The sequence below is a fragment of the Phaethon aethereus genome (genome assembly GCF_964289735.1).
Source record: "Phaethon aethereus genome assembly, chromosome: 16".
NCBI classification, from domain to species: domain Eukaryota; kingdom Metazoa; phylum Chordata; class Aves; order Phaethontiformes; family Phaethontidae; genus Phaethon; species Phaethon aethereus.
This window is the reverse complement of record NC_138592.1, coordinates 10,861,838-10,886,387: the sequence shown is the minus strand read 5'-3', so window position 1 is coordinate 10,886,387 and position 24,550 is coordinate 10,861,838. Positions and strand designations below refer to the sequence as shown.

At 48.6% G+C, this 24,550-nt stretch overlaps 1 protein-coding gene across 3 annotated transcripts in view; it reads right to left on the bottom strand.

Moving 5' to 3' along the window:
• Positions 1-11,495: 11,495 nt before the first annotated feature.
• Positions 11,496-24,550, bottom strand: part of HNF4A (hepatocyte nuclear factor 4 alpha) — a gene marked incomplete at both ends in the record, with an annotated part of 36,285 nt that continues 23,230 nt past the window's right edge. For all 3 annotated transcript variants that reach the window (XM_082007442.1, XM_082007440.1, XM_082007441.1), the window contains 8 exons: positions 11,496-11,638; positions 12,379-12,501; positions 13,171-13,407; positions 13,692-13,847; positions 14,339-14,426; positions 17,674-17,829; positions 20,345-20,451; positions 22,941-23,035. In XM_082007442.1, the coding sequence (XP_081863568.1) occupies positions 11,496-11,638; positions 12,379-12,501; positions 13,171-13,407; positions 13,692-13,847; positions 14,339-14,426; positions 17,674-17,829; positions 20,345-20,451; positions 22,941-23,035 (1,105 nt within the window). The remainder of the gene's footprint in view (positions 11,639-12,378; positions 12,502-13,170; positions 13,408-13,691; positions 13,848-14,338; positions 14,427-17,673; positions 17,830-20,344; positions 20,452-22,940; positions 23,036-24,550) is intronic.

Genomic DNA, 24,550 nt, shown 5'->3' with positions numbered 1-24,550 from the left:
CTGTTAAAAACCAAGTGCCACACATGACAAACAATCTCATGCGGTAGCAAGCATATTTATTATTTACATATTTATTATGTCCTGTATCCCTTCATTTCCCTGCTGACAAGACCGCCCTTGCAAGAACCAGCACTACAGCCAGAAGTACAGTTCAGACATTTTAATTCTCTTCCTAGGATTAGAAAGTGCAGGTTTCTCTAATCTCTTTATCCTGCATAGCAGGTAGAAAACAACCTTGGATGAAACCTAACCAAATTAAAAAAAAAAGAATTACACAGCTTCATTAAAAAAAACAGAATTTAATTTGCCTTAATACTTATTTTCTATGTCCAATTGGAAACTAAAGCAAAGTAAACACATCCCAGTTAGGCAGGATTCTCACATTCAGTCAAATTACACCCTCTTCTGAGAAACTCTCCTAGCTGAGCCCAGACAGCTAGGAGTTTTATTAAGGTCTCTGGCAAATATGTACATTGATCAGCATGTCTGCCCATGTGAACGTTTTGAACAATTCAGAAGGAGCAGCATTCAGGAATGTAGGAAATGGCTGCACTTCACAGACTGGATGAGCAGGTGAGACAATTACAGACTCTTATGCCAGCACTGCATGGGTATTAGGGTAGGCTTAACCTAGTTTTCAGTGTGCTGCCAATATTTATGAGCTGGGAGCTGAATTTCCAAATCCAATAGCAAGCGGATAGAGATGAGTGAAAATATATACAATTACAAGTCTGACAGACTTTCTGCAGCTTGACCTAGGACTGTAAGGGAAAAATATGCCTGTTTTGTTCTGAGCTACACCTATTCAGAGTCACTCACAATACACTATACCACTCGGGTGTCACACAGGAATCGCCTGTCAGAATAGTATCTGTCCTACATAACCAGCTTTCCTCTTGCAGCTCAGTTGCTTACTTCTACTACACCTTCCCCAGGTTGCTGGGGGAAGGTCATGGGGCGCCGGGATCACCCACAGGGACGTGCTACATCTCGTTACAGCCTGTGCTGTGCAGGACATGCACAGGCAGGATCCTGCGAAGGAGCTGGCACCAGTGAACAGCGCTCCCTCCCCGTCTTCCCCAGTGCCGGGGGCCCCAAATCCTCGGCCTCTGCCCCGATGGCCTGAGCGTCTGCCTGCGGGCAGCGCAGAAGCCCCTGCACCCAGACAGCGCTCCTTCCACTGAGGGGGGCACACGGGCGAGGAGGCCCCAACAACCCTTCGGCTCCAGCATTAACCCCCCAACGCGTTCCAGCGCCCCACGACCCCGACCACCATCACGCAGACCTCCTCCAACACCCCCAGCCCCACGCCTCCACCCCGGGCCCGGCCCGGCCCCGCCGCCATACCGGAGCGCACCCGCGCAGCAGCGCCGTCTCCAGGCAGCGGCGCCCCGGAACTACAGCGGCCACCGGAAATGACGCAGTCGCGACGCATGCGCGGTGGTGCCGGGCTAGGGGCTCTGCGGGCCCCAGGACCGGTGCGGTGCCGGGCTTGGGTTCCCCCTGCCCTCGTCAGCATCTCCTCCCGCTGGGCGAGCCGCTCGTGAGCGGTTGTGGTCCGGCCTCGGGTGGCCGAGAACGCGTGTGTTCCCCCACCTCCGGTATCTGCGCGGTGCAGCGTGAGGGAGCCCCGGTACCCCTTTGCGGGGGACACTTCTGCCTTTAATTCCACCTCATCCCTTTCTGTAGCGACATTTCATTGCCTCCAGCCGTGAGCCACAAAGGCGCAATTATAGATATTATATATATATTTAAAGCCACCCCAGAGCTGACCTTCGAGAGGAGGAGTGCTCAGGTGGTGACCTTCGATGTCCTCAGGGCCTCCCCCCGCCTGAGCTGGGCCTTCCTCCCCCAGCTGTGGACAAGCCGGTATCTCTGAGACGGCAGCGACCTCCGAGACTGCAAAGAGAGGAGAAAGGGGCCACAGCACCATGTGTGTGCCCCAGAGCTTCTCTCTGTGCCAGCCAGAGCTCCCCGGCGACCCGAAAGCCAGAGCAGGTGCAGAATTGCCCGGTCAGAGCTAGGGGAGCCTCAAAGCAGGGTCCGGGCAGTGTAGCTGGCTCCTGCAGTGGGATGGGAGCAGGGCCTGAGAGACGTGCCAGCCCTAGCCTGTATCTAAATGCCAACAAAGGGACTGAATGCTAATAAAGGGAGAATTTTGGGGTTTTTTTCTAGTTGATTTGGTTTTTGAGAGGACAGAAAATTGTATCCCACAGGAGTTCAGATGGTGATGCCTCACCTCTCTGCATGAAATTCGTAATAAAAATTTTAAAAAAAAGGTCACTCTCAGGCTTGCTGCATTATAAAGACTTCAACAGGGACTCCTGGGGAGGTGAGAAAAATGACACATGTTTAACCCCACTGATCAGTGGCACACAGTCAGACTGCAAAACGGGCCCAGCATCCTGCTGGGAACTGGTCCCAGGCTGCAGGGTCCCTGTGAGCTCGGTAGGCTCTGCTCTTTTCTCTTGGCTGTAATCCGTGTTTTCAGCCAGGAGAGGGAGTCAAAGATAGTTAGACAAAGAGTGGCGACCGCAGGAGCCCGCAGTGGGAAATAAGGCCTTTCTGCAGCATCTGAGATTCAGCTCTGATTTATTTCTCTTCCAAGGTTTCGTCCTTCCAAAGTGGAAAATATTTCAGTAACACTGTGCCTGGCAAGAGATATGCCAGCGTGGCAGCAAATTCAGTGTGCCACAGGTGTTTACCTGCAGAGAAACATTTCAGAGAAGGGGAATACATGGATCTAACCCCATGCTGATGTTCCAGTCCAGCCCTGCTTTGGGTGCAGCCAGCCCAGAGCTGGGTGCAACCTGGCAAGCTGGTGCCCTGGACTGGGACCAGTTTGGATCTGTGTGAATTAGACCTGTTTGTGATGTTGCTCCACACCCTTTCCAGTAGATCGTGGGATAAATGAGGTTGGAAGAGACCTCACGAGGACAAGAGACCTTATATTGCTCCTATTTCCATTCATACAGCTCTTGGCCACAGAGACCTGCAGCACAAACATGACAAAAGCAGCCAATCAGGACCTGGAGTCCCAGGGCAGAGGTAAGAGCCTGAAGCCGGCAACTGCAGACACAGTTTGGCAGGAGCCATCCCTCCAGAGGGAAGGAGAAGGTGTGTGTGGTCTCATAACTGAAGGGATGAAGGAGGTTCTCGGGTGTACCTGACCCAGCTATTTGCTGAAATCAGCAGGGAGGTAGGGCTGATCTAAGAAAAGATTTAAAAATGCCAAACAGCAGGGAAATAGTGGAGCTGCAAACAGGAGTTTATGCTATAGGTTGCAAAATCTGGTTGGAATTTGCACCCCTCAAAAAAGGGAGGAAAACTTAGCAGGGAGGTGACAGTTCCAGACCTAACTGGTTAATAGCTGCTGCAACAGGGTGTTAGGAGTAAGCAAGGATGTTTGAAAGGAGTGACATGTGAAGGAAGCTCTGCTTTGGGGGACAAGAAACAAGTGAGAATCAGTAGTAATCGCATTGAGAAAGATGTGAAAAAGCATATTAAAATAAGAGTAAGAGCCTTAGGCAGGTACGACAGAAGGAAGAAAGGTAGAAGTGAGAATACTGCATAGTGAAGAAGGACTGGAGGTGAAATATAGTTTGAGGATGGTCTCCAAATCAAGTAACTACCTTACCTCAGTTTTCCTTATGTGGGCAATGTTAACTTGAAGAGAGTGGTGGGTAGTGAATCGAAGTGAGAGGTTCAAGCACCAAGCCAAATTGTAGGGGAAGTTTTAAAGTACTGGCACATGAAAACACAGGAACGGTAGCAAGAGTTTCTGTAATTTGCTCTAACTGGTGTTGGCATCCTGTGAATAGAAACCAGTAAAGGCAGAACCTGTCTATAAGGAAGTAAAAGCTAAAAACTGAAAACAAAAACCCAGGCACTGACAGTCCTCCCCTCGCTGTGAGTTTTGCACACAGCTGGAGGAGGGAGAAGGACATACTGCACCACATGCATGCAACCCTCCCCAGCCGAGAGGAGATGAACCGTACCAACTCTGCCACTTCATCAGCCACAAATCTACACTATTTTGCAGAAGCTTCAGTCAGGAGTTGTGTTGCCTGACCTTGGGAGCCATACCTGGAGCCCCATGGGGAATCCAACCCTTCTCATGTTCATCTCTCCTATCACATGTGATTTATACCTTTCTCAGCTCTGCTCCTGGATGCTCCCGCACCCTGCCGTTGTGTTATAAATGAATGGCTGTTGGCGTTGGTTGATATTTAATGAAGCCCATGTAATACTCTTCACTCATTTACTTTTCCGAACAGTCTTAATACCCAGCCTGGGAAAGTTATCTTGGCTTCTTTAAGCTTTTCCACCATTAGCAATAAACATTTTACAGTCTTGGCAAGCTGAAGCTGAAAAGAGAGCATGACTTCAAACAGTATTGCTCACAGAGAAGTCTTTAAACTGATATTAAATCACTAAACTGTGCAAACATAACAGTCCTGTAATAAAGATAATCTATGTGCAGTTCAGGCCAAGAGTGGCTCTGGTCCTTGGGGTGCAGGCGGAACTTCTGGGTCCCACAAATTACATCTTTTGGACCACTCAGCATCAGAGCGGAGAGACACTAGTCCCGTAGCACTGGGTGAGGTATGGGACTGTGTTGTATCTCAAGCCTTAGCTGCTTCTATTGCACCAGTCCAGCAGCACGGCAAGGGCTGTAGGGGAATGGCAGCCCCTACTAACCTCCCTGGGCAGGGCCACACGAGGCTGGTGTGGCCTGCTCCCGACATGGTGCCTGGCCCACAGGGCGCTTGGCTGTGATACAATCCAACAGCTATTCCTCTGCGCTTAAAGGGTGAAATGACTGAGAAAATATGCCCTAAATTACTGTAAATATTCCTGGCCTCAAAGCCTGGAAGCATACATCCTCCAGGACAGGTTTCCATGCCTGCTCTGTCCTTGCATGTCGTGGTGTGAGAAGGGTATCCCACTGACGACAGCCTCGGTTCTGAGAAGGAGACGTTGGGCTGCAGAGGATTGCCCCTGCTCTGCACATGCTCTCCCCATGCACATATGGCAGGCCAGACCCACATGCAAAGCTATGGAAACAGGCACGAATATGCAAATGCACACAAATCTGTAGCATCTGCTGCCAAAGCAGCTGTATGCAGGCAGGCACCCCCCACCCAGGCATATAAAGTCGTGCTAATGTGCAGTTAGACCAGCAGGAAGCCAAGTGTGTGGTGTGACACAGACACACAACCATATCCAGCCCAGGCTTTGAAAGAAGGGTCCCCCCCCAGCCTCCCTTCAAGACCAGCAATGTTTTTGCAAAAACTTGGCAACAAATGTGCTTGGCAGGACCTCTGAATGTTTTAAATATTACGGGATTTTTGCAGTTTCATTTACTCTGAACTGAGACAGTGTTTTCCCAATCTTTCATGGTGTTTCACAGTGTCCTTGCACACTGGAAGGGCTGTCAGCTGTCTCCATGGTAGGATGGGTCCCTGTCAGGATTAGCTGTCGCAGGGGACTGTGAAGGTGCTGCTCAGGAACCTGTCTGTGCTCCTTGCCAGCCCCTTCATGGCAATGGCTGCATCGCTGCTGATTGTGTTAGAGCAGTAGAAGCACTCCATTTTGTTCCTGTGGGAACCCAGTCGGTAAATGGTGCAGGATACTTCAGAGGGGCAGGATGAGGGAAGCACTGCTGCTCCCTGGCTTGGACTGGGTGCTTTTCTCTTGGGTCTTTCAACCCCATGCCCATCACAAGCCCTTACAGCAGTGGGAAGGAGTGAAGCAGGGTTAGGTGTTGGAGTAACCCCTAAGCAATATCTCAGGCACTTGCACAGCCTTGGGGTGAAGGAATGCAGCTGCATGGTGGGCTGTGAGGAGAGGAGCTGCACACAGGAAATAGTAGGATTTCAATTGAAATGTGAGAGTCTGCAATGCTGGAGCTGTCTCCACTGCCTCCTCCATGGGCACACAGCACAGCAGGTCTCCAGTGTGCTCTCCCAAGAGAGAAGATGCCACTATAATGCCACACCTTAAGGTAATTTTAAGAGAGGCTAAAAAACACGCGGAAGTGAGGATCCCAGTGGTTGTCCTTTATCGGTGCCAGAAGTGCTGTAGTCAGAGTCTGGGATTCTGCGTCTGGCACTAGACTAAGGTTTCTCTTTGCTGCTTCTGCCTCAAGTTTTTTTCTCAGTTGCTTGCCATCTTAGCTGATACATGAGCTGGGGACCTCCACGTCTGTTTAGGTGGACTTCACTGCAAATCATCTGTGAGTGGATCCTAGGATGTGAACCAGTGTGCTCCATGTCAGCAGTTAATGGTAATACTAACCCATGGGCAGGATAAATTAATGGGTATTTTTAAGGCATAGTGAGGTTTTGGAGAGTCCTGGAAAGGAACAGAGAAGTGTATTATTGCGTTACTTTATTGTAATGATTTTCCTGGCCAGTGAGCAAGAACAGGTGATGTTCCAGCCAGTGCTAACATCCAGATTGGCAGCTGCAGTGAGGAATTCCTGTCCAGCTCGCAATGCTTTCTGCTGTGGGTGTCTGTCCAGGCATGTCCCTCAGGCAGCTCTTAAACTGTTTATCGCACCCATAAGCAGTTTCTAGGAGGAGGCAGGGAAACAGAACAGCTCCCCTGACCAGAGTCTTCTGGTGTGGGGTCCCCCAGGCTCAGAAGGGCTCCCTGGACTTCGTGTGTCCATGGGATCACAAGGGTCTGTGGGGCCCAGCCAGGCAGAGCTGCCAGACGTGAGGGACTGAAATCACAGAATCACAGAAGCATGGCCTGTGGAGACCAGCGGTTTGTGTAACCCACATGCCTCAGGCTTCTGAAAGCTGATGAAGGAGCCACGATCAGGCAAGCCTGGCATCATTCCAGGTCCAAAGCCAGAGTAAGTCTTGGAGATACAGTTCCCAAACGAATATATACAGTCTTGGATATATGCAGCCTTGGAAATAAAGTCCTTCCCAAGACCCAGGTTAGACTCAGAGCTCTTCTCACCCTGGGCTTGAAATGGGAGCACTCTGTTGACCCCAGCAGACTCTTCTCTCTTACACAGGACACAACTGAACTGAAGGATGTGACTGCAGTCTTGTTTGTGCTGAGATCTCCTGCTCACTCCACACCTAACGAAGCTGACAGTATATTACCATTTTTATTGGCCTGGATGGCAATTTTTCAGGTGCTAGGTGTGTTTATGATTATCAGGGTCACACCTCAATTAGGAATGGGGAGAGAGATTTTAAACATACTCACACCTTACCCTTCCTCCTCCAGCCTCCCTGAGTGGAAAGAGATTGTGCAGTGCATGGCCTGAATTCCTAAATTGGTTGGTGATATTTGCACTCAGCCTTGAGAGAACTGGCCAGCCTGGCACACAGAATTGCCTGGCTCAGCAGTGCCACGTTGCTGAGCCGTCTCTGCTGCCTCTTGTTTTTCATGACTATCGGTGCCTGTGTGTGCACTTGCAAGTTTAATAGCAGCAATAGTTGCTTTTGTCAGAGATGATACGCAGGCCATAAAACTCGTTTGCCATTCTTTTTTTTTTTTTTTTTCCCCCCTGCTGAGATATTAAAGCTGTGGAAAAGGCTCCAAAGCCTGTTGGCTATTTCAGATGGAGGTTATATAAGGAGTATGAAAAGAATGCATTTCAATAGTGGCCAGAGGACCTAAAAATACCTTTTTCACAGATCTTTGCTTGGACATCGTGAAAAGATCTAGCAGCTGAAGATACTGCTTTCCAGGAAATCATCCTTAGTCTAGGTTGCAAGCACAGAAGAGGACAGTAAGAAGCTCTCCTGTCCAAAAACAACATAAGGAAGTTGTGTCTTAAAGATTGATACTAGCTGTCCTTACAGCAGCCATCTCCTGTGACATGGGACATTGCCTGGGGGCTCCAGGGAGCTCAGCAGACAACTCACAAGTGGCAAGACCAGTGTCTCAGGGCGATTCCAGGCTGGAGTGACAGAAGAGGTGGGAGGTTGGGATTGAGGACATCACTTAAGGACAAGGTTGTCTCTGGGGCAGTTTCTGGGTTTTTTTTCCAAGTGAGCTGAATCCAGCAGTAAGAAACCTCCTGTAGGGACTGCGCTGATTTAAGATTAACCTGGTAAAGGGCAACCTTGATAGAGCACTTCATGGGAAGGAATCCAGAAGAATTTATTGCTTCAAAGATTTGATATTACATATATGGAGTTTTTAGGGCATATACCCAGGTAAAACCAACTGTGGGTCACAGGAGTTCCTCTGGCAGGCAGAGGAGTCCTGGTTTATACTCCATGTTAAAGAGAAGGAACTAACTCCTTTTCCTTCTCTTGACTGGACTAACCAGTTGGTTGCTGTGTGTGTGCTGAGATAACGCACATCCTATTACTGCCTTTGCTGATCTTCTTCAGGCATTCAGCTCTGGATCATTATGGGTGCACATGTATTGAGGGCATGTTATTTGAGGTCTGTTCTATTCTCCTGGGTCCTGTCCTTGGCCCCAGAGTGGAGGCTGGCTCTAAGTGATGTCTCCACACAGTCCTCAAATGCAGCTCTCAATCTCGCACCTGCATCTTGTTCCTGCTGACAGCTTTCAGCAGCATGACTGCCACTGGGAGGCCACTGAATGTGCAAACGGGATGGAAAATCAGTCTGCTTCTCAACCCTCATACCTGGGATGAGACTGCCTACCTCATTTCGCATCAGGGGTGGGAGATGGGGGAATTTAAGGGACATCTGCTGCAGATCAGAGCTGAAATTGCTGGATGCTGTTCCTCCTCAGATACTTAATCTTTACAGCTATCTAGACCTCTCTCCCCTTTTTCCGTTATCTTCCTGGGCATGCTACAGCTGAGAGCAGGCTCCCATGATCAGAACAGCAGGTCATTAAGAGCCTTCTCTAACTGTAAGTGTATTTCTTCACCTTTACAACCAGTGACAAATTGACTTTCACTTTATTGTCTTCTTGTGCCCTGTACGCTCAGTCTGCCTTTGGCTGCACCTTCACAGTGTGAACCAAAGCAGAATCATCACCCCAAAGTGCTCAGAAATTACCTTTGAAATACAAGAGGAACTTAAACAGGAACATGTTCAAAATGCTAATAACATACTTGGACTTCCTTTGCTTGGCTTTCAGAGTGTGATTACTTCAAGTCTTTAGTCTCTCTGGAATCATGAAAGAAAATATTTATTCTTCACATTTGGTTTTCTTTTAATGAAAATTGGGATTGTCATTCAATCTTATGATTCCAGCACATGTGGCTTCAGGACAGACACTAGCTAACATGAGGCTGGCCAGGAAAGAGTGACAACTGGCAGTAGCATCAAACACTTGTTTGGGGTTTTTCCTCAATACACATATGCTTTGTGCTCAGACCAACAAGGAGGTGAGCCTCCTGATTTAAAATAAATCCTCCCAGAAGAAAGAAATCCATCTGTCTGGGAAAAGTTAGAAAATATTTTTGCATTTATTTTTTTTTTTTATGAATACAAACTCTAGTGAAGAAATACTCCTCTGTTTCCATTGGAAGGCAGTAACCAGCAAAAATTAATGTACAGTATCGAGGAATGCTTGGTGCAAATGGACCAAAAAGGATTGCCCACAGAGTATCTCTACGTACAGGATAAAAGGTTGCTGCAGTTGGAAAAGACAGCCTGGTTATTACGGGGTTTGTTGCATTTAATCTCCCAATTATAAATAATCAATGTGATTTACAAAATAATTTACAGAAAATGATTGGATTCATCATTGCAATAAATTACTCAGTATGATGCCACCAGAGTTGAGAGACGATACAATACTTCTGACACCATCAGCACAAGGTGAGGTGTTTCATTTTTTGCATTGGAAGTCAAGGGACAGACCTGCAGCTCCTCTGGCTGGGCTGGCTCAGATTTGTCCCTGCCAGGAACCCCTCTGCAGTTGTGGTTCCATCAGCTTCATCTTGCTGAGAGACCTGCACCCCACCTAGTCTGTGGTTAGTTAGAGTTGTGCTTGTGCTGCCAAAAATGACTCAGGCCTGAAGTTGTGCAGGGCTCTGCAAGCTCCAGCCCTGCTGGCAGCCAGAGAGGCAAGCACTGGGTACGGGAGGACTCCTTTCCTGGTTTCAGCTGTAAACCAAAGGTCAGATCTGCGTGGTTTTGGCACAGGCAGGCACAGAGAAACAGGGACTGTGGCAGGGAGGGAGCAGAGCAGCTGGGTGCAGACCCAAGGCCAGGGGAGACCCAAGGGGCTTGGGAAAGACAGGGTCTTTCCTTGACCTCTGTTTTTCTCTGCAGGACTCAAAGCATTGTGTTTTTGAGGTTGCTGGCCTCAAACTCTCTGAGGTCTAAAGGAGCTGTAACGAATTCTTATCATGTCATAAAGACTTATAAATTTGTTATCAGCCACTCACTCTAAGCTGAGGGAGTGGTATTCGACTGGACAAGTAGATTATATGGCATATTTTGGCATTAAAGCTGGATCTGAACTGAGGTCATGGGTAACAACACTCCCAGCACTTGGGCAGCCCCAGACCTTGGTCCAACCTGTGAGGCTCAGGCTTTTCTTGCCCTCACAGGTCTCTCCCCTTCATACATCCTTCCCTGCTGCTTCCTTCCATATAGGCATCCAGTGGTCTTCTTCTGACCACTGAGAAGCAGTAGTGGGGCCAGTGATATTTTGGGCAGTGCTGCTCACAGCCAGCCTGCACAGGGGTGACCCCATCCCATTAGCTGAAATCTCTGGAATCCCATGGCCCCCCAACTTCCCAGTCCAGGTAGCAAGCAGGCAGTAGTGGTGTAAAGGAAGGATTTGGCAGTGGTTGCCCCTCTGAGCCCTGTGGTGGGAGGGCAGTCCTGGCACAGAAATAGCAAAACCCCTCAAAAGGTAGAAGGATCCAAATAGTGGAGAGTCTTGGTGGGCCAGACTTTGCCCCCATATCAGCTGAACGGATTTGTTAGACCTGGCTGGGGAGGTTAGTTTGCTGGAGGGTGACACCATGCAAAGACCTGGGACTAGCCAAGGCTGAGGAGCAGTTCTGCCAGTGCTGCCTGGGAAAAATCCATGTGCTTCACCTGCTGCAATGCTCCTGGAGGAGCTTCCATCTCCATGAAGCTTGGCTGGACTGGGGACTGTCTGGGGAGCTGGCATGGCTGCAGGAGGGAAGCCCTCCATTCACACAGCCTACATTCACTCAGTGTCTGGTGTGTGCTGAACCAACGCAAAGAGGTGGCAATGGGGGAACAGCCAGCTGCACTGTCCCCCGTTGGTGACTGCAACCTCCCCATGGAGGGAGGCAGAAATCTGGCCCTTCTTACAAGGCCTGAGGGTTTCAGTAAGGCTTCAACCTTAGTTCTGGGACTGGGGGCTGCCCATGGCACATGCTGTCCATAGCTGCAGGAAGACAGCTTTTGGTGGTGGTAGACTAGCCTGATAAGCAAGTCCATGTGTTTGTGCCCAAGGACCTCTGGATGGCTTCTCTTTTCACAGTGGCAGAGTCAATTCAGGCTTTTCTCCCACACGGTCTTCTAAATGAGGCCAGCTGGTCTGCAGATTGCTAGATGACTTCCTGTTTCGTGATGGCAGGTTGTGGTATGGAGGTGGGCTGTTTTGCCGCGGTTGCAATGGCTCCAGGCAGCAGCTTGTATTGCTCTGGTCCTGAGCCTGCAGGTGGAGATGGCTGTGGGGTTTCTGGAGTAGCTACAGAGAGAGAAACAAAATTGGAAGACTTGTCAGCACTAGGATCTGTCCTCAGTCGTGCCAGGTTCAGGTGTAAGCAAAGCAAAGGGTCTGTAGCAAAACAATAGCTCCTAATGGCTTGTGTGTTTCCTGCAAGGCAGCCCAGACATACAGGCATGGTTAGATGCCCTGGAAGAGCCACAATAACAAACATCGAATGAGGGGAGCTGGCATTTTGACCTGCACTGGCCACTTTTTCATAGAATAGAATCATAGAATAGTTTGGGTTGGAAGGGACCTTTAAAGGTCATCTAGTCCAACCTTTCTGGTCAGCTGAAGTCATCTCAGCCCAAATTCCCAAGTAGTGGCCCCATGTGGTGGTCTTGTGTGGTGGATCAGATTCTCCTGTGTTTTTGAGAGGGCAAAGTGAGGTGTGTCTGAACCATTTAAGGGAAGGGGAGCCTTTTGAGTGATTTCAGTAGGCATTGGATGGGATCATTCATCCCTAAATTTAAGGGCTATGTAAAAGTTACAGTCTGCCAGGGAACATCTTGTTGAATCAGTCAGTCTAGCCTAATCTAATCTAACCCACCTCTCTGTTTGTCTTTCCCTCCTTTTTGCATAGGAATTTCTCACACACTCATTATCAGAGACTCTGTCTTGCACGGAAATTTCCTTGCAAGGTAGAAACTACCTCCACAGGCATGCTGGAAAGCTCTTGGTTTCTCCTGAGAGGTCTCTGTCTCTTTGGCAATACTCACACATCTGCCCATTGTGCATCTGAGGAGGCATTGTGTTGGCCACAATGACGTTTGTTCCCAGGTTCTCCTGGATCAGATGAGGGTGCAGGGGGTGGTGAGCATGTGGCGTTTCACTTGATGAGCCTAAAAATGTGCATATGACATTAGTTGCCACGATGACAGAAGGAGACAGTTCAGATGGGCAGACCCACTGCACCAAAATGTCCAAGGCGTTGTGCATGATCAGCTTGTGCATATGTCATTGGAGCACAACCTTCCCATTTTCCTCCATGGATGCTTGGGCTCACTAACTCCTGCCCACTGCCTGCATTTCCTCTTGTACAGGATTATATTCCTCTCCTCTTGAATCACACCTCCACGTAAAGAATAGCACAGTGCAACTTCTCATTTTGTTCTGTCCCATGGATGCTCCCAGTAGAAAATCTGCGACACTCTTTCAACCTGACCTTTCAGACCCTTTTGTTTTGATGACTCCCTTCTGACACAGAGGAGGGTTAGTGAAACAGCTGGCTGGTAGCAGTCTAGGGGTCACACAGCAAAGCTTGTCTACATGCAGAGGGCTGGGGACACCTCTCTGTGAACAGATGCACAGCTAATGCATCTCTTTTGGTGACTAGAAATGGAGGACCATTGCCAGTGACAGGGGAGATGATTTTGTGTGAGTCAATGGCTAACCTGCCATACAGGCTGTCTCCACCTTTTTTGGGTAGGGAGCAATGGCTATAGAGGTTCTTAAGGGGATGGTGATCAGGGAACACTGAGAGGCCTCTTGTAGGACCCTCATGTACTCACCTCCTAGCAGCATCTCCTGTAGCAGGTTGTCAATCTTAGCCATGCCAAAGAGCTTGACAAACTGGATCTGTTCTATCATCTGCCAGGTGATGCTCTGCAGCACAGGCAACAGCAGCAGCAGCTCCCCGAAGCGGCCCCGTGAGTCGTATTGCCGATCATTGATGTAGTCCTCCAGGCTGACCTGCACCTGGTACCGCATCCGCTTGATCTTGGAGGGGTCACTCAGTCCTTTGGCATCTGAAACAACCCACAGAACAAGCTACCCAGGCTGCTTCCCTAGGAACTGCTCTTCAGTAGTAGCATGAAGTCTGGGCGCAGGCTGAGGTGAGCTGTGAGATGATTGTCTATCATCTGCTGTAAGGGACATGTTTTCTCTATTTAGGCTGACTTGTCCCTCCCTCTGCGAACAGTTTGGCCCAGAGAGGAGACTAGGCAGCATTTCCACAACTCAGGACCTGTATTAGTCAGCATAACCCAGACCAGTCCCCTCTGATGGTAACCCTCACTAAGCTGGAGCATACCTGGGTCGAAGAAGATGATGGCTTTCAAGCAGGCATATTCATTATCATCTATCTGCAGCTCCTGGAAGGGGAGGACCAGCTCGTCCAGGATGCGGATGGCCACGCGGTTCACCTCCACCAGTTCGGGGCAGTTCCGTGGGATGATGTGGTCATTTCCTTTGGACAAGCAGCACAGAGACCATCGCCTTGTCATTGCCCAAGACTTATCAAGGGTGGCAAGGAGTTCAAAACCCAGATTGAGGGTGGAGGACTTAAGAAGTTCCTCCTTCCATCCCTTCCCTGGTTCAGCCCACCGGAAATGCCGATCTGTGTTGCCAGAGCAGCCTCTCCTTACTCAGGAGTCACTCAAGCAAGGAAAAGCTGAGCGAGGAGCGAGTCAATCACACCACAGCCTGCTTACACAAACCGAGGGGGGCCAGTGTGAATGTTCATAGTCCCCCAACTTTTCCACATGTTGTGGCCTTGATGTAAATGTCAGCCAGACCTAGCTGCACCCAAAGATTGTGCTATGCTCGCTGAAATACAGAAGAGCTTAAGCCATCACCTTGCAAAAAGGATGCCCACAAACACTGAACCATGCTCCCCTTCACACCAGCAGGGAAGCTTTGCAGAAGCAGATGGGCCGGGAGCAGAAACGCACTCTTTACCTAGCAGCAAGACATCCTTGAACACCATGGACCTCTTGGCAGCTCCCAGTAACAGATGTTCTCCTGCATGTGCTCGCAGCAGTGCTACCTGCAAGGGCAGGGAAAAGTTATTTGCATGATGCAGAGACAGAGACAAGGCTGTGATTTCACGTAAGCAAGAAAGAAAGCCTAGCATTTCTGTACTGCACTCAAGGATGGGGAGTGAGAGCCCGTCTCCAGTCACAATCAAAAAAGAGGTCAAAAAATGTTTTACTCCTGTGCATGAACAGCTATAAATCCAGCAGAACCAGTAAATAATAGACAGAACCTGAAACATCCCACATTCATGGCACATGTCATGAGCAAGACCATGATAGACTGTCCCAGGACCTCAGGCCAGCAGGCAGCTCCTACCAAGGGCAGAACCAGAGACCATGCTCCAGCGTGGGAAGTGAGGAGAAGTACGATCCACTGCTGTGGACAGTTGCTGTCCCTCTGGGCCATGCCTACCTCCCACTGAAAGCACGCTCATGGGGACCCACATCCACACAGCTAGTGGGGTCACCCTCTGGTCATTTGTTCCCTCCACAGCAATGGGCATTTGGGCCAGGGAAGCCAAAGGGATGTTTTTCTGCCTTGACATTAATGATTGAAGTGTTTCATTTTACACCCTTCAGTGGCTCCTGAGAATGTTCTGAATCTTTTGCCCTCCTTCAGTTAAGAATTTCAGAGATTTAGGCAGAAACAGAAGTTAACGATTGGACAGCCTGACAGAAGCTTCTTAATGTCCAGCCAGAAGCCTCTGCTGGAGAAAACAATCATTAAACATTAATGGAGAGATCCTGAAAAGTGTGTCTGATAGGAATGGTCCCCTTTTCCAGTGTGTTATACCTCAGCATCTGACAAAGCCAAGAGAAGTCTTAGCCTACCAGAAATGCCTGGACAATGTGTCACCCGAAGAAGAGAGCTCTGGTTAAAAAAGATGCTGATATCTGAGAGATTTTTTTTTATTTCAGAGGGTGAAAAAAAGAGTTATGCAAAATAAACAGAATGGAGGTCCTTGCAAAAAGACTATGCACACATGATGCTGGGGAACCTTTATCTGTATGCCAAAATCTAGCTTCTCTCTATCACTATCCAAACATGGGCGTATGTGTTAACCAAGCTGCTTGTAATTACCAGAGCTGCAAAAAACCTGAGCTTTCCTACCTGATGAAACTTTGAGAAGGATGGAAAAACTGTGAGTTCCAAGGGAAACAAAGCCCTCACATCATAGAAATTTCCTGCCTAATGCAAATTCAAGAAAGCTCAGTTTGAAACCACCATTTTTGTTTCTATAAAATTTGCTTGTTTGAGCGGGGTTAAAGTAAATTACTTCAACAAGGCAAGACCATCTCATTTGATATTTGTTCTTGCAGTGATCAACCTGAGATAGATCATCCCATTGTGAACTAGGATAAATATAGAAGTTGTAACACAACAAAGTAGAACTTTAACTTTGAAATGAAATGGCTTTGTCCCACCAAACCCAGGACTTTAACATTTTGGTGCAGAGGAAGAATGAGGGGTTGGGTATGACCGTTCCTATAAAAAAGTTGGTCGAGATGATTCATTCTCAGGCAATGTTCTAATGACATTGTAACAGCGTTTCCCAACATTAAACATTCCCACTGGACATGTGTTGACTGGCTTCCATGCCCCTTTGGCAGCTGGCTTGCACATAGATTTGTTCATTCCTGCTCCCTGGCATTTCTGTCCATCCTCCTGCACTCCCCTGACTATCTGCTGCCTCTGTTCTCACACTGTCCTTCGAAAGCACAGATAGCATTAATTGATTAATTTTAATGCAGCACAGTCTTTCCTCTCAAGCCCTTTGGGATAGATTGGGAACTGCTCATGATGGGGAATGGCTGGTCATAACAGAAGACCTATCTGAGCTAAGCCAAGCCTGTGGGACATGCCGAGAGCAGCCTCTCCTCTGTGGGAAGGCAGGGTTCAGACAATGTCATCTCTAGGCTTTGTTTTCTTCTTTGAGAAATTTTGCAGCCCCACAATTGTAAAATGAGCCCTTGTGGAAATTACTGTAGTTTGCAGAGTTATTAACCAGGTTTACTGCCTCTGTTCCAAATGGCACATGGGTGCAATGCGTTATGCAGAGCTGCCCAAGCCTCCACTGGACTGCAGCCCGTTTGCTGTCTAAATCTCATTTGTCATTGAAGTCCATTTTGTTTTTCATAATTTTTGAATTTTATTTATCTTAGGAGTTTAACAGGTTTCTTACCATTTTAAACAAGTTAGCACTTGCACACAATAGTAAAGAGGGAAATATGCTCTATGTTCACAGCACTGAATTCCCCAGGTCTTTGTGCTGCTGGGTTATTACTGAAGATCTCAGTTTTAGGATTCAGGAGGTTTTGATCAGCTGGATCAAATGATCTTCATGATGTAAAAATTACCTCTAGATCAACATGGATGGAGACTGATCCTAGCTGAAGAGGACCCATGCTGGTTTTGTGACCGAACACTGGGAAGATTGGAAATACCTTCCTAGCTGTGACAGGACCTGTGCTGAGAACTGCCAGAAGTGCTATCCCTTCTTTCTGGAGCCTCCCCACCATCCACACATCCTGTTAAAGGCTGGGCCGACATCATGTCCCGCAACACTTGCTGCAGACCTCTGAAATTTAGACTTACACAAGAGGCATCTCTGTGTATCTCTTTGAGGCTGCCTGAGATCCTGCAGCATAGTTCTACAGAGGATTTCAAACCCACTGTGCTTATTTTGTTATGGAATCAGCAAATGTCATTTTAGTAATTTGCGTTAAATGCAAATATATTTCTGGTTTTTAACTCTGAAGAGAGGTTTTCTTACTGTCTTGGGAGCAAACTAGTGTTTAGTTTCAATAATTCCGCACCACGAGATGGATACAAACATATCCCCAGGCAAGAAGCAGAAAGAAAGTCGGGTAGATTTGGTTTTAAGACTTGAGCAGACATTAGGCTAGAATTCTGTCCTACTAAGTCTAATTACCCTAAGTATTTGTATAGCACTTCAGGTTTTCAAAGTGCTGCACAATATATTAATAATTGACTGATAGACCTGTGCAAAATGTGCTCCTGATTACGTACCTAATTTGAGCTCAGTGTTATCATGACTGCGCTCATCGACTGATTAGCTGCACATGCAAATGGCCTGTGTGGGCATTGTATGGATGCCATTCCCAATCAGCTGCAGCAGTCAGGATAACAGAGTGGACAATGCACATTTTCTTTGAAGGTCTCAGCTGGCTGGCTCTCCTTCAGCTCCCCACTGCCTTTGGCAGGGCAGAGCAAGGTGGGGTGGATGGGGGACTTGCCTGGTCGTCCAAGGGCAGCTCACAGAAGGCAGGGATATATTTGGCCCACTCCACCAGCACTAGTAGCTGCTGCTTCATGGACTCGCACACATCAGAGATGTTGGCAATCTTCTTCCCTCGAATGTCTCCGTTGATCACAGGAACTGGTGATGATATCTGGAAGGAGAGAAGAGATCCTTCAGCTTTCAGTGCCACAGAGGAAACATAGACAGGAAAATCCCCAGCCCATGGGTTGTGTTGATGCAGACTCCAGCATCAATGATTACTTTTTTCCGTTGCACATCCAGCCCTCAGAATACGTGGCCCAGCACAAGTCATTTAAATCGAGATCAACCTGTGGATCTGTGAACATGAAATACTTCAGAGCTGAGGCTATGGATCACCTCGGTAAACTGTCATGCCTTGGATAGACTAGAAAGCACAGAAGAAATGTTTCTAAAGCCAAGGTCTTCCTCCCACTGAACAGATGTGCTCAGTCAAGATCCAGGAGGGAACAGAGGGGCTCATGTAGCAGTCAGCCTCACCAGTAGCAAGGACACGTCCACCCAGTGCTGCTGCACAAGCTATTTGGTCCCACCAAAGGGCAGAGAACTGCTCCCCCTTCCATGCTGCTTCAGAGCCAGACCTGCCTTGGCTGCTTTTGACACTCCACTCTGAGTCACCATGAGCACAAGAAGTCTCTGCTGAAGGTAGCCTTCTAGGTCTGACATTGCTTTCTGTGAGCACCAGGTCATTAATGTTTGTTACATTACCCAATCTGAAATGCTAAAGACAGACTTTAAAGACAACAACCTCCCACCTCCCCCCAGCTTTTAGGCCCTTTTTGGCAAAACTGCGCATGTGCAAACATGCCCGCAACACAGGTCGCATTTTTGCATGGTGAATTATTTGTGATTGCAGAGGCAAATGGGGCCATTTCATTTGCAAAAGACAAGCCTGACAACTCTAGAAGTACCATCACACAGAGCTGAAAAGAATATCTCCCTCAAACCAGGCACCCAACCTCCTGCCCGGTTCTCATGCATAGCTGCTCACCCAGCTCATCTAAAAATTTGCCCTTAGTCACTACTTTATCCTCATGCTTCTGTAAGCAATTAACTCAACCCCATTGCTGCCCTCCGCCTGCCCTCTGTGCTCTTGTACAACATCAGCTCTTCCTGTCCTGTTCCTGCCAGCATTTTCAGCTTGGACTCTGCCAGCCTCCCCAAGGAAATGGATTTCAAATGCCACCTGCAATTTTTTTTTTTTCCCCAGGTTTCATTACCTGGAAGCTTTCCAGTGCTCGAGCTGTTATTGAATAAATAAGATTGTAAAAATCTCACCATGTATTACCCTAATCAGAGAGCCCGGAAGGCTTAGCAAATAAATAAAGACCTCTGAGTGGGTGACCTGAGATCTTGGAGAAAGCAGCTCCTCAGCAGTATCTTGTGCTAATTAGCCAGGCACATAAAAGTTACCAATTACCGTGCTGGAGCCTGCCTTGTTTAATGAGTCTCTCTGTGCTCTGTGGGAGAGTAGAAGCTCCCCTGGATTTGTCAATGGTTGTAGTTTTTATCAGCAGACCCTGCTCCAGTCTTGGAGATGCCACAGGTATGATGCCACTGCAGTGGTGCAAATGTCCTTCCCTTGTAGATCTGGTGACTTGAGACCCCATGATCTCAGACCTCTGGGAGCAGCACCAATATTATTTTTATGGGGTATATAAGTATATTAGGGCCTGCGTAGGACAAGTTGAGACATGGGATGAGACTAGATATGCTTTTTGTGTACAGGATTGGCCCTTGGCCCTTGTGGCATATCCCCTCCTTGGAGAAGCGGACCTTACAGCCCGAGCCCTCGTGTGGAGCCCAGAGCACATGTCCTGTCCTGCAGCATCTCCCAGGGCAGCCTTCAGGGTAATATGACCTTTGAAGCAAGGAGGAATACAGACTGCCAACTCAAACCCCTCTTCACTTTCCCCAGGACAAGGAGTGCTGCTCTCTCCAGCTGCCATGAAGGGTGGCAGCTCTTGCCTCCAGCACAGCCCCATCCTCATCGCTTGTTCTCACAGATAAACCATTCCTGTAGCCTGTGTGCTCCCATCCTGTCCCATGTCTTCCCAGACAGTGCTGACCTGATGTACACTGTTTGCAATACCCAAATTCTTAAATCAGAGTAATTTTTTCAGGTGAACACTCTAGGAAGTAAGTCGTGGCAGTATGCTTGTGGAAATGGGAATTTCAAGCAAACACTGGAAAGAATATCTGCATAAAACAAGCATGAAACTCATTCCTTGTGAAACTGTGCAGGAAGCCAGAATCTGAAGTTCCTAACAGCTGATGGGGAGGGGAGACTGTGTGAGGCCACCCCCTCAGCTGGCTTGGGAAGCCACGGCTCCTTGAATTTCAGTGACTCTACCCTATTTTCTTCCAGCAGGCTCTCCAGCCTTCATGTGTCCCATCAAAGCAGAACAGATTATTGCATATTATTACAACTGAGTTCTGGACCAAGGATCATTAAAGGGATGGTTTCAGGTAACAAATGTCTTTGAAAAACCAGTGTTGAGCTGGCAGATAAGTTACTTACAAAAAAGGTGGTAATGTGAAGACTCAGATATTAAACACTCAGTTGTCCCTACTGGCCAGATAGTACCTGATGCTTTTTTATTTGCCAAAGAAGAAAGAAGAGGTACCTGTTGTGCCAGGACTTCTGCCTGCAGTAAGACATTGATGGAGGGCAAGCTGCTATCTTCATAACTTGATCTCCGTGTGCTGATTCGGTCCCGTTCATTTTGTACAGCTGCAAGAGAGTATTTTGGCTGAGCTGTAGGTCATTCATGGCAATGCACACGAAAAAATAGCACAGACTTCTGGCATTCCCCTTCCTTAGCTGCAGTTTCCCAGCTTCCCTGCCTGGCAGGGCAGAGCTGCAGCTGTGTCTGGTTTGTGACGGGATGCCTGTGACAGCTAACTACATCTGGTGGTTCTGTTTTCACATTTGCTTTATTAGGCTTTTCTGGGATGGGGTTGTTTCAGAACCCAAACACCTGGTCCAAATCCTGTAGAGTTCAAAGAGAAAGTTTCCTTTCAAAGGATCTGGCTCTAAGTTTTTTGATTTCAAGATACGGGGTCTGAAATGGTGGCCATGCTCATGCATGCAGCCCAAAGCTTATGTGTGAAATGGAGGCGTCGAGTGTCTTGGCTTCTTTGTCTGCCCACATGACTTCTGTGAGCTCTGTTTGGGAAGCTCTTGCACTGGGTAGGAGCAGTTGGAAAACTTCTGTCTAAGCTACAATAAGGAAGGAAGTGCAGAACGGGTCCTACTTATCTATCCAGAGCAACAGAGCTCTCTCATACCGTATTGTAAAGAGAGTCCCAGGACAGGTTCGACCCCAGTGTGCCTCCCTGCTTGGTCTAGTCTTGAGGAGGACTGGGGCTTTGAGTCTAGAGGTGGCAGCAGCCAGAGCAGAAGCAGTAGTGCCGAGGGGGAGGATTTGCCCCTCTGTCTGCCACGAGGCTGTGGGATGTGTAACTCACCACGGCCACACCAGTCAAAGCCATCTGCTCAAATAACGTATTGATCGATGGCAGGGGAAACAGAACAGTCCCTGCCTTAGGCTGGTGGCTCTCTAGATTGATACTTTCTCAATGTATAAATCCACCTGATAAAAAGCAATAATGAGGCTGGGCCAGAAGAAAAGCCCTGCAGTCAGCGGCTGTAAATAGGAGCTCTCAAGGTTATGCTGCTTGTTATCAGTAGCAGGCCCCCGAGTTCAGTCACGCCATGATGTTTTCCAAATGTTTGCTCAGTATTAGCTGGTCATGCACCTAATGTAACTTCTATTGAATATTAACAGACAGCGGCAAAGCTCTGGGCATGGGATGAGCAGGCGCTGCAGGGAGAGGAGGATTCCTATGTTCTTCAGGAAAAGTCAAGCCAAGTTCCTTGCAATACCTCATCCCCTTTAACAGGGAAGAAATGTTCCTGCTCAAGGGTGTTCCCACAGGCTGGTGTTCCTGGGGAAGCTGCCCAGGTGCTGCTGGTACTTCCCTGTTGTCTTCAAGGACCCCTTTTCTCCTAAGCTTCTCCTCGAGGGGGTGTGAAGTGGGGGGAGCACAGGATTTAATTTCTCTGCATGAAACAAGAGGGCCAGATGCCTCCTGGTTGTCCCTTTGCAGACATCAATAGGGTGAGCTCTGCGAGGTGCCAGGCAGCTCCTCTGGGCTGCTCCTTGCAGTCTGTCCCTCCACCAACAGGTCCACCTGTGTGGCCACCAGTGGGGCCACCAGCAAGACCACAGCAGCCCCAGGTTTCCTTGCCACTGTGAGTGCTTCTGAGAACCGAGGGCTGAACAAGGAGGAAACCTGTTCCGTCGTGTCTGAGTCATGGGAACCTGGAAGGGCTGCAGAGACAGACGCAGGGAAGTTGGGGTGAGCTTGGGCCATGCAGGGGGGTGGATATCTTTACTCATTTCATATGGAGTTAAATAGTCAAAATGCTCCACCGTGCTCTGGGACCTTTTTGCCATGGCTGATGTATCAGATAAAACTAAGCTCTCTGCAGAGGATCAGCAAGAACCTGTATGCACATTAGCAAAAAGGGGCAAAATGACAGTTGTGCCCTTTGCTGGACTCACCTGACCAGCTGTGGATTTCATGGTGACTCTAGGACAACAGCACTTACAGCAATTTTCCCAAAGTGTTTCCAAATTGTGCCCGCCTTCTTTGAAGTTTCTGCTTCTCACTGATGTTGAGGAGTGTTCCCAAATCACTCAGATGCCCCAGCTATGTGGGAGCACAGTGATGTGTGCGTTAGTGTGAGCAAGAGTGAGCTGAAAAGCCCCAGGTGTGATTTGTGTGTACAAGCACAGGCAGTTCTGGGACACAAGCATGGCCATGCAGCACTTTCATGGGCTTGTCTTTGCTGGCATTTTGAGAGGTGCCCTGAGAAGGGGCCCTGAAATTGAATTTGGGAGCACACAGGGCCCCCATGCTTTGCCCTCAACTGTTGGGACCATGGCTGCTTGCAAGGACTTCGCATGGGTGGGAGTCGGCAGGTTGGGTACATGCAGGGGTCATGACTAGATGCCAAAACTCTCCCTAACCCCTCCTGTGATGGGGGTCTGGATCTGTGCACAGGAGAGCACTGTGGAGGGAAGGCAGGGCTAAGCTGGCTGGGCGAGCGTGTGCACAGCAGGGACTGGCCTTGGGCTGTGACAGCTTCCTCAAACATATGCAGCCAGCGTGACTGTTGCTGTGGGGAGCACGGGGAACCACGCCGTCACCCACCTTCCTTCTTCATTCCTGCTCGGAAGCACTTCTTAAGCCTGCAGTATCGGCACTGGTTTCTTTTGTCTTTGTCTACCACACACTGCCTGTTAAACCTGGGAAGAGAGAGAGGTGTGAGGAGCAGCAAGACTGAGCCTGAAGGCAAGACAAGACAGAGCTCCAAGCTCCAGGATATGCTCAGAGCAGGTTCCCAGAGGCTCAGCCTGAGAAACGAACCCCAGTTTGTCCCATTTCCACGCTTGTTTAACCTGAGGTTTCCTCTTTGCACTGAACATCTCAGCCCCCTGCTCTACCTCTGGATGTTCAATAAAGGTGGGATAGAGCTGACAGTTGCATGCAGGAACTCAGGCTGCTGGTCTTACTCACTAAACACTAGGCATAGGATGCTCACGGTGGACTAACAAGCCTCAGTGAAGTTAAAAGAGTGAGTGAGGAGGGTCAGAGACACCTTGGTAGCCTCTGTTGTAAGATAGATCCCAGTTAGAAGGAAGAATGCATTTATTCTGAATTAAAAAAAAGGTAGAAGATTGTTCTGGTGTGAGTAAGGTTAAGAAGCGGGTTTAAGTCCCTGCATCTCTCCAGGGATGTGTCTGGGATCCAGGCAGGTTGCTTCTGATCTCTGGACAGCATCATTAGTGTGCAGACAGCTCTGCAGCCACCTGTGCTTCAAAGAGAACGTGGGAAGCAACCAGCTCCTTCCCTCCATGTTTGTATCACCAAATCCATCGCACATGGTGGGGCAAACACTGACCTCTCGTGTGTGTGGCTCTTGCATGCAAGCATAAGCCTGGTAGCCATTTGCAGCATGAATTTCACTTGCAAATTTGCTCTAATTTACTGCTGATTGATCAAACTTGCAAAGTAAAGACAAAGGTGTACAGAGCTGGGAAAGGTCTCCCAGCCATGCCCAGTTCTGTAGCTCTTGAAAAGGCTTGTTTCTAACATACTTTTTAAAGCCCCAAGCTAAGATTTCCGAAAATGGATGCCTGAAAGCAGCTTTTTAAGCATTTAGGTAGCACTGACATAAAAGTACTAGTCTCCAAAGAACTGGGGACCTTGGCTTTTCCCACTGGAGCTGCGGGGAGGGGTATCCCTGGGCAGCCAGCTTCAATGACCCTGGGGTGCAAGTAATAATGTGCTTCATGTGCAGTCATAAACCTGGGGCTTCTTTCTGTCACTCAGATTTTAGAGTCATGTTGCTGTTCACACTCTCCAAGTGGCTATCAGGCCATCAGGGGTAACTCACTCAAAAAGCCCAAGTGATTTAGACAGTCTGAGCTGAGGAATCCTTGGTTTCCTCTGTGACTCTCTGTGTCTCAGTTGCTCAGAGCAGTGAGCAGGCACGTCACAGCCACTGATGGCACAGGAGAGCTGTGGGCTACCACCACTGACACAAGGTGCAGTGCATGAGTTGAGTTGCAGGAGCAACATGCATGTCTCATCTGCAGAGACATGCACGCTACTCTGCCCAGCTTGTGTCCTTAGATGTTCTTTTATCATGTAACAGGTAGTGACAGCATTTTATGTAGATGGCAGACACACTTCCAACTTGTGACAGAGAAGGCACAGGAGGCCATTGAAGTGCCCCCAGGGAGTGAGCAGGGTTTGCG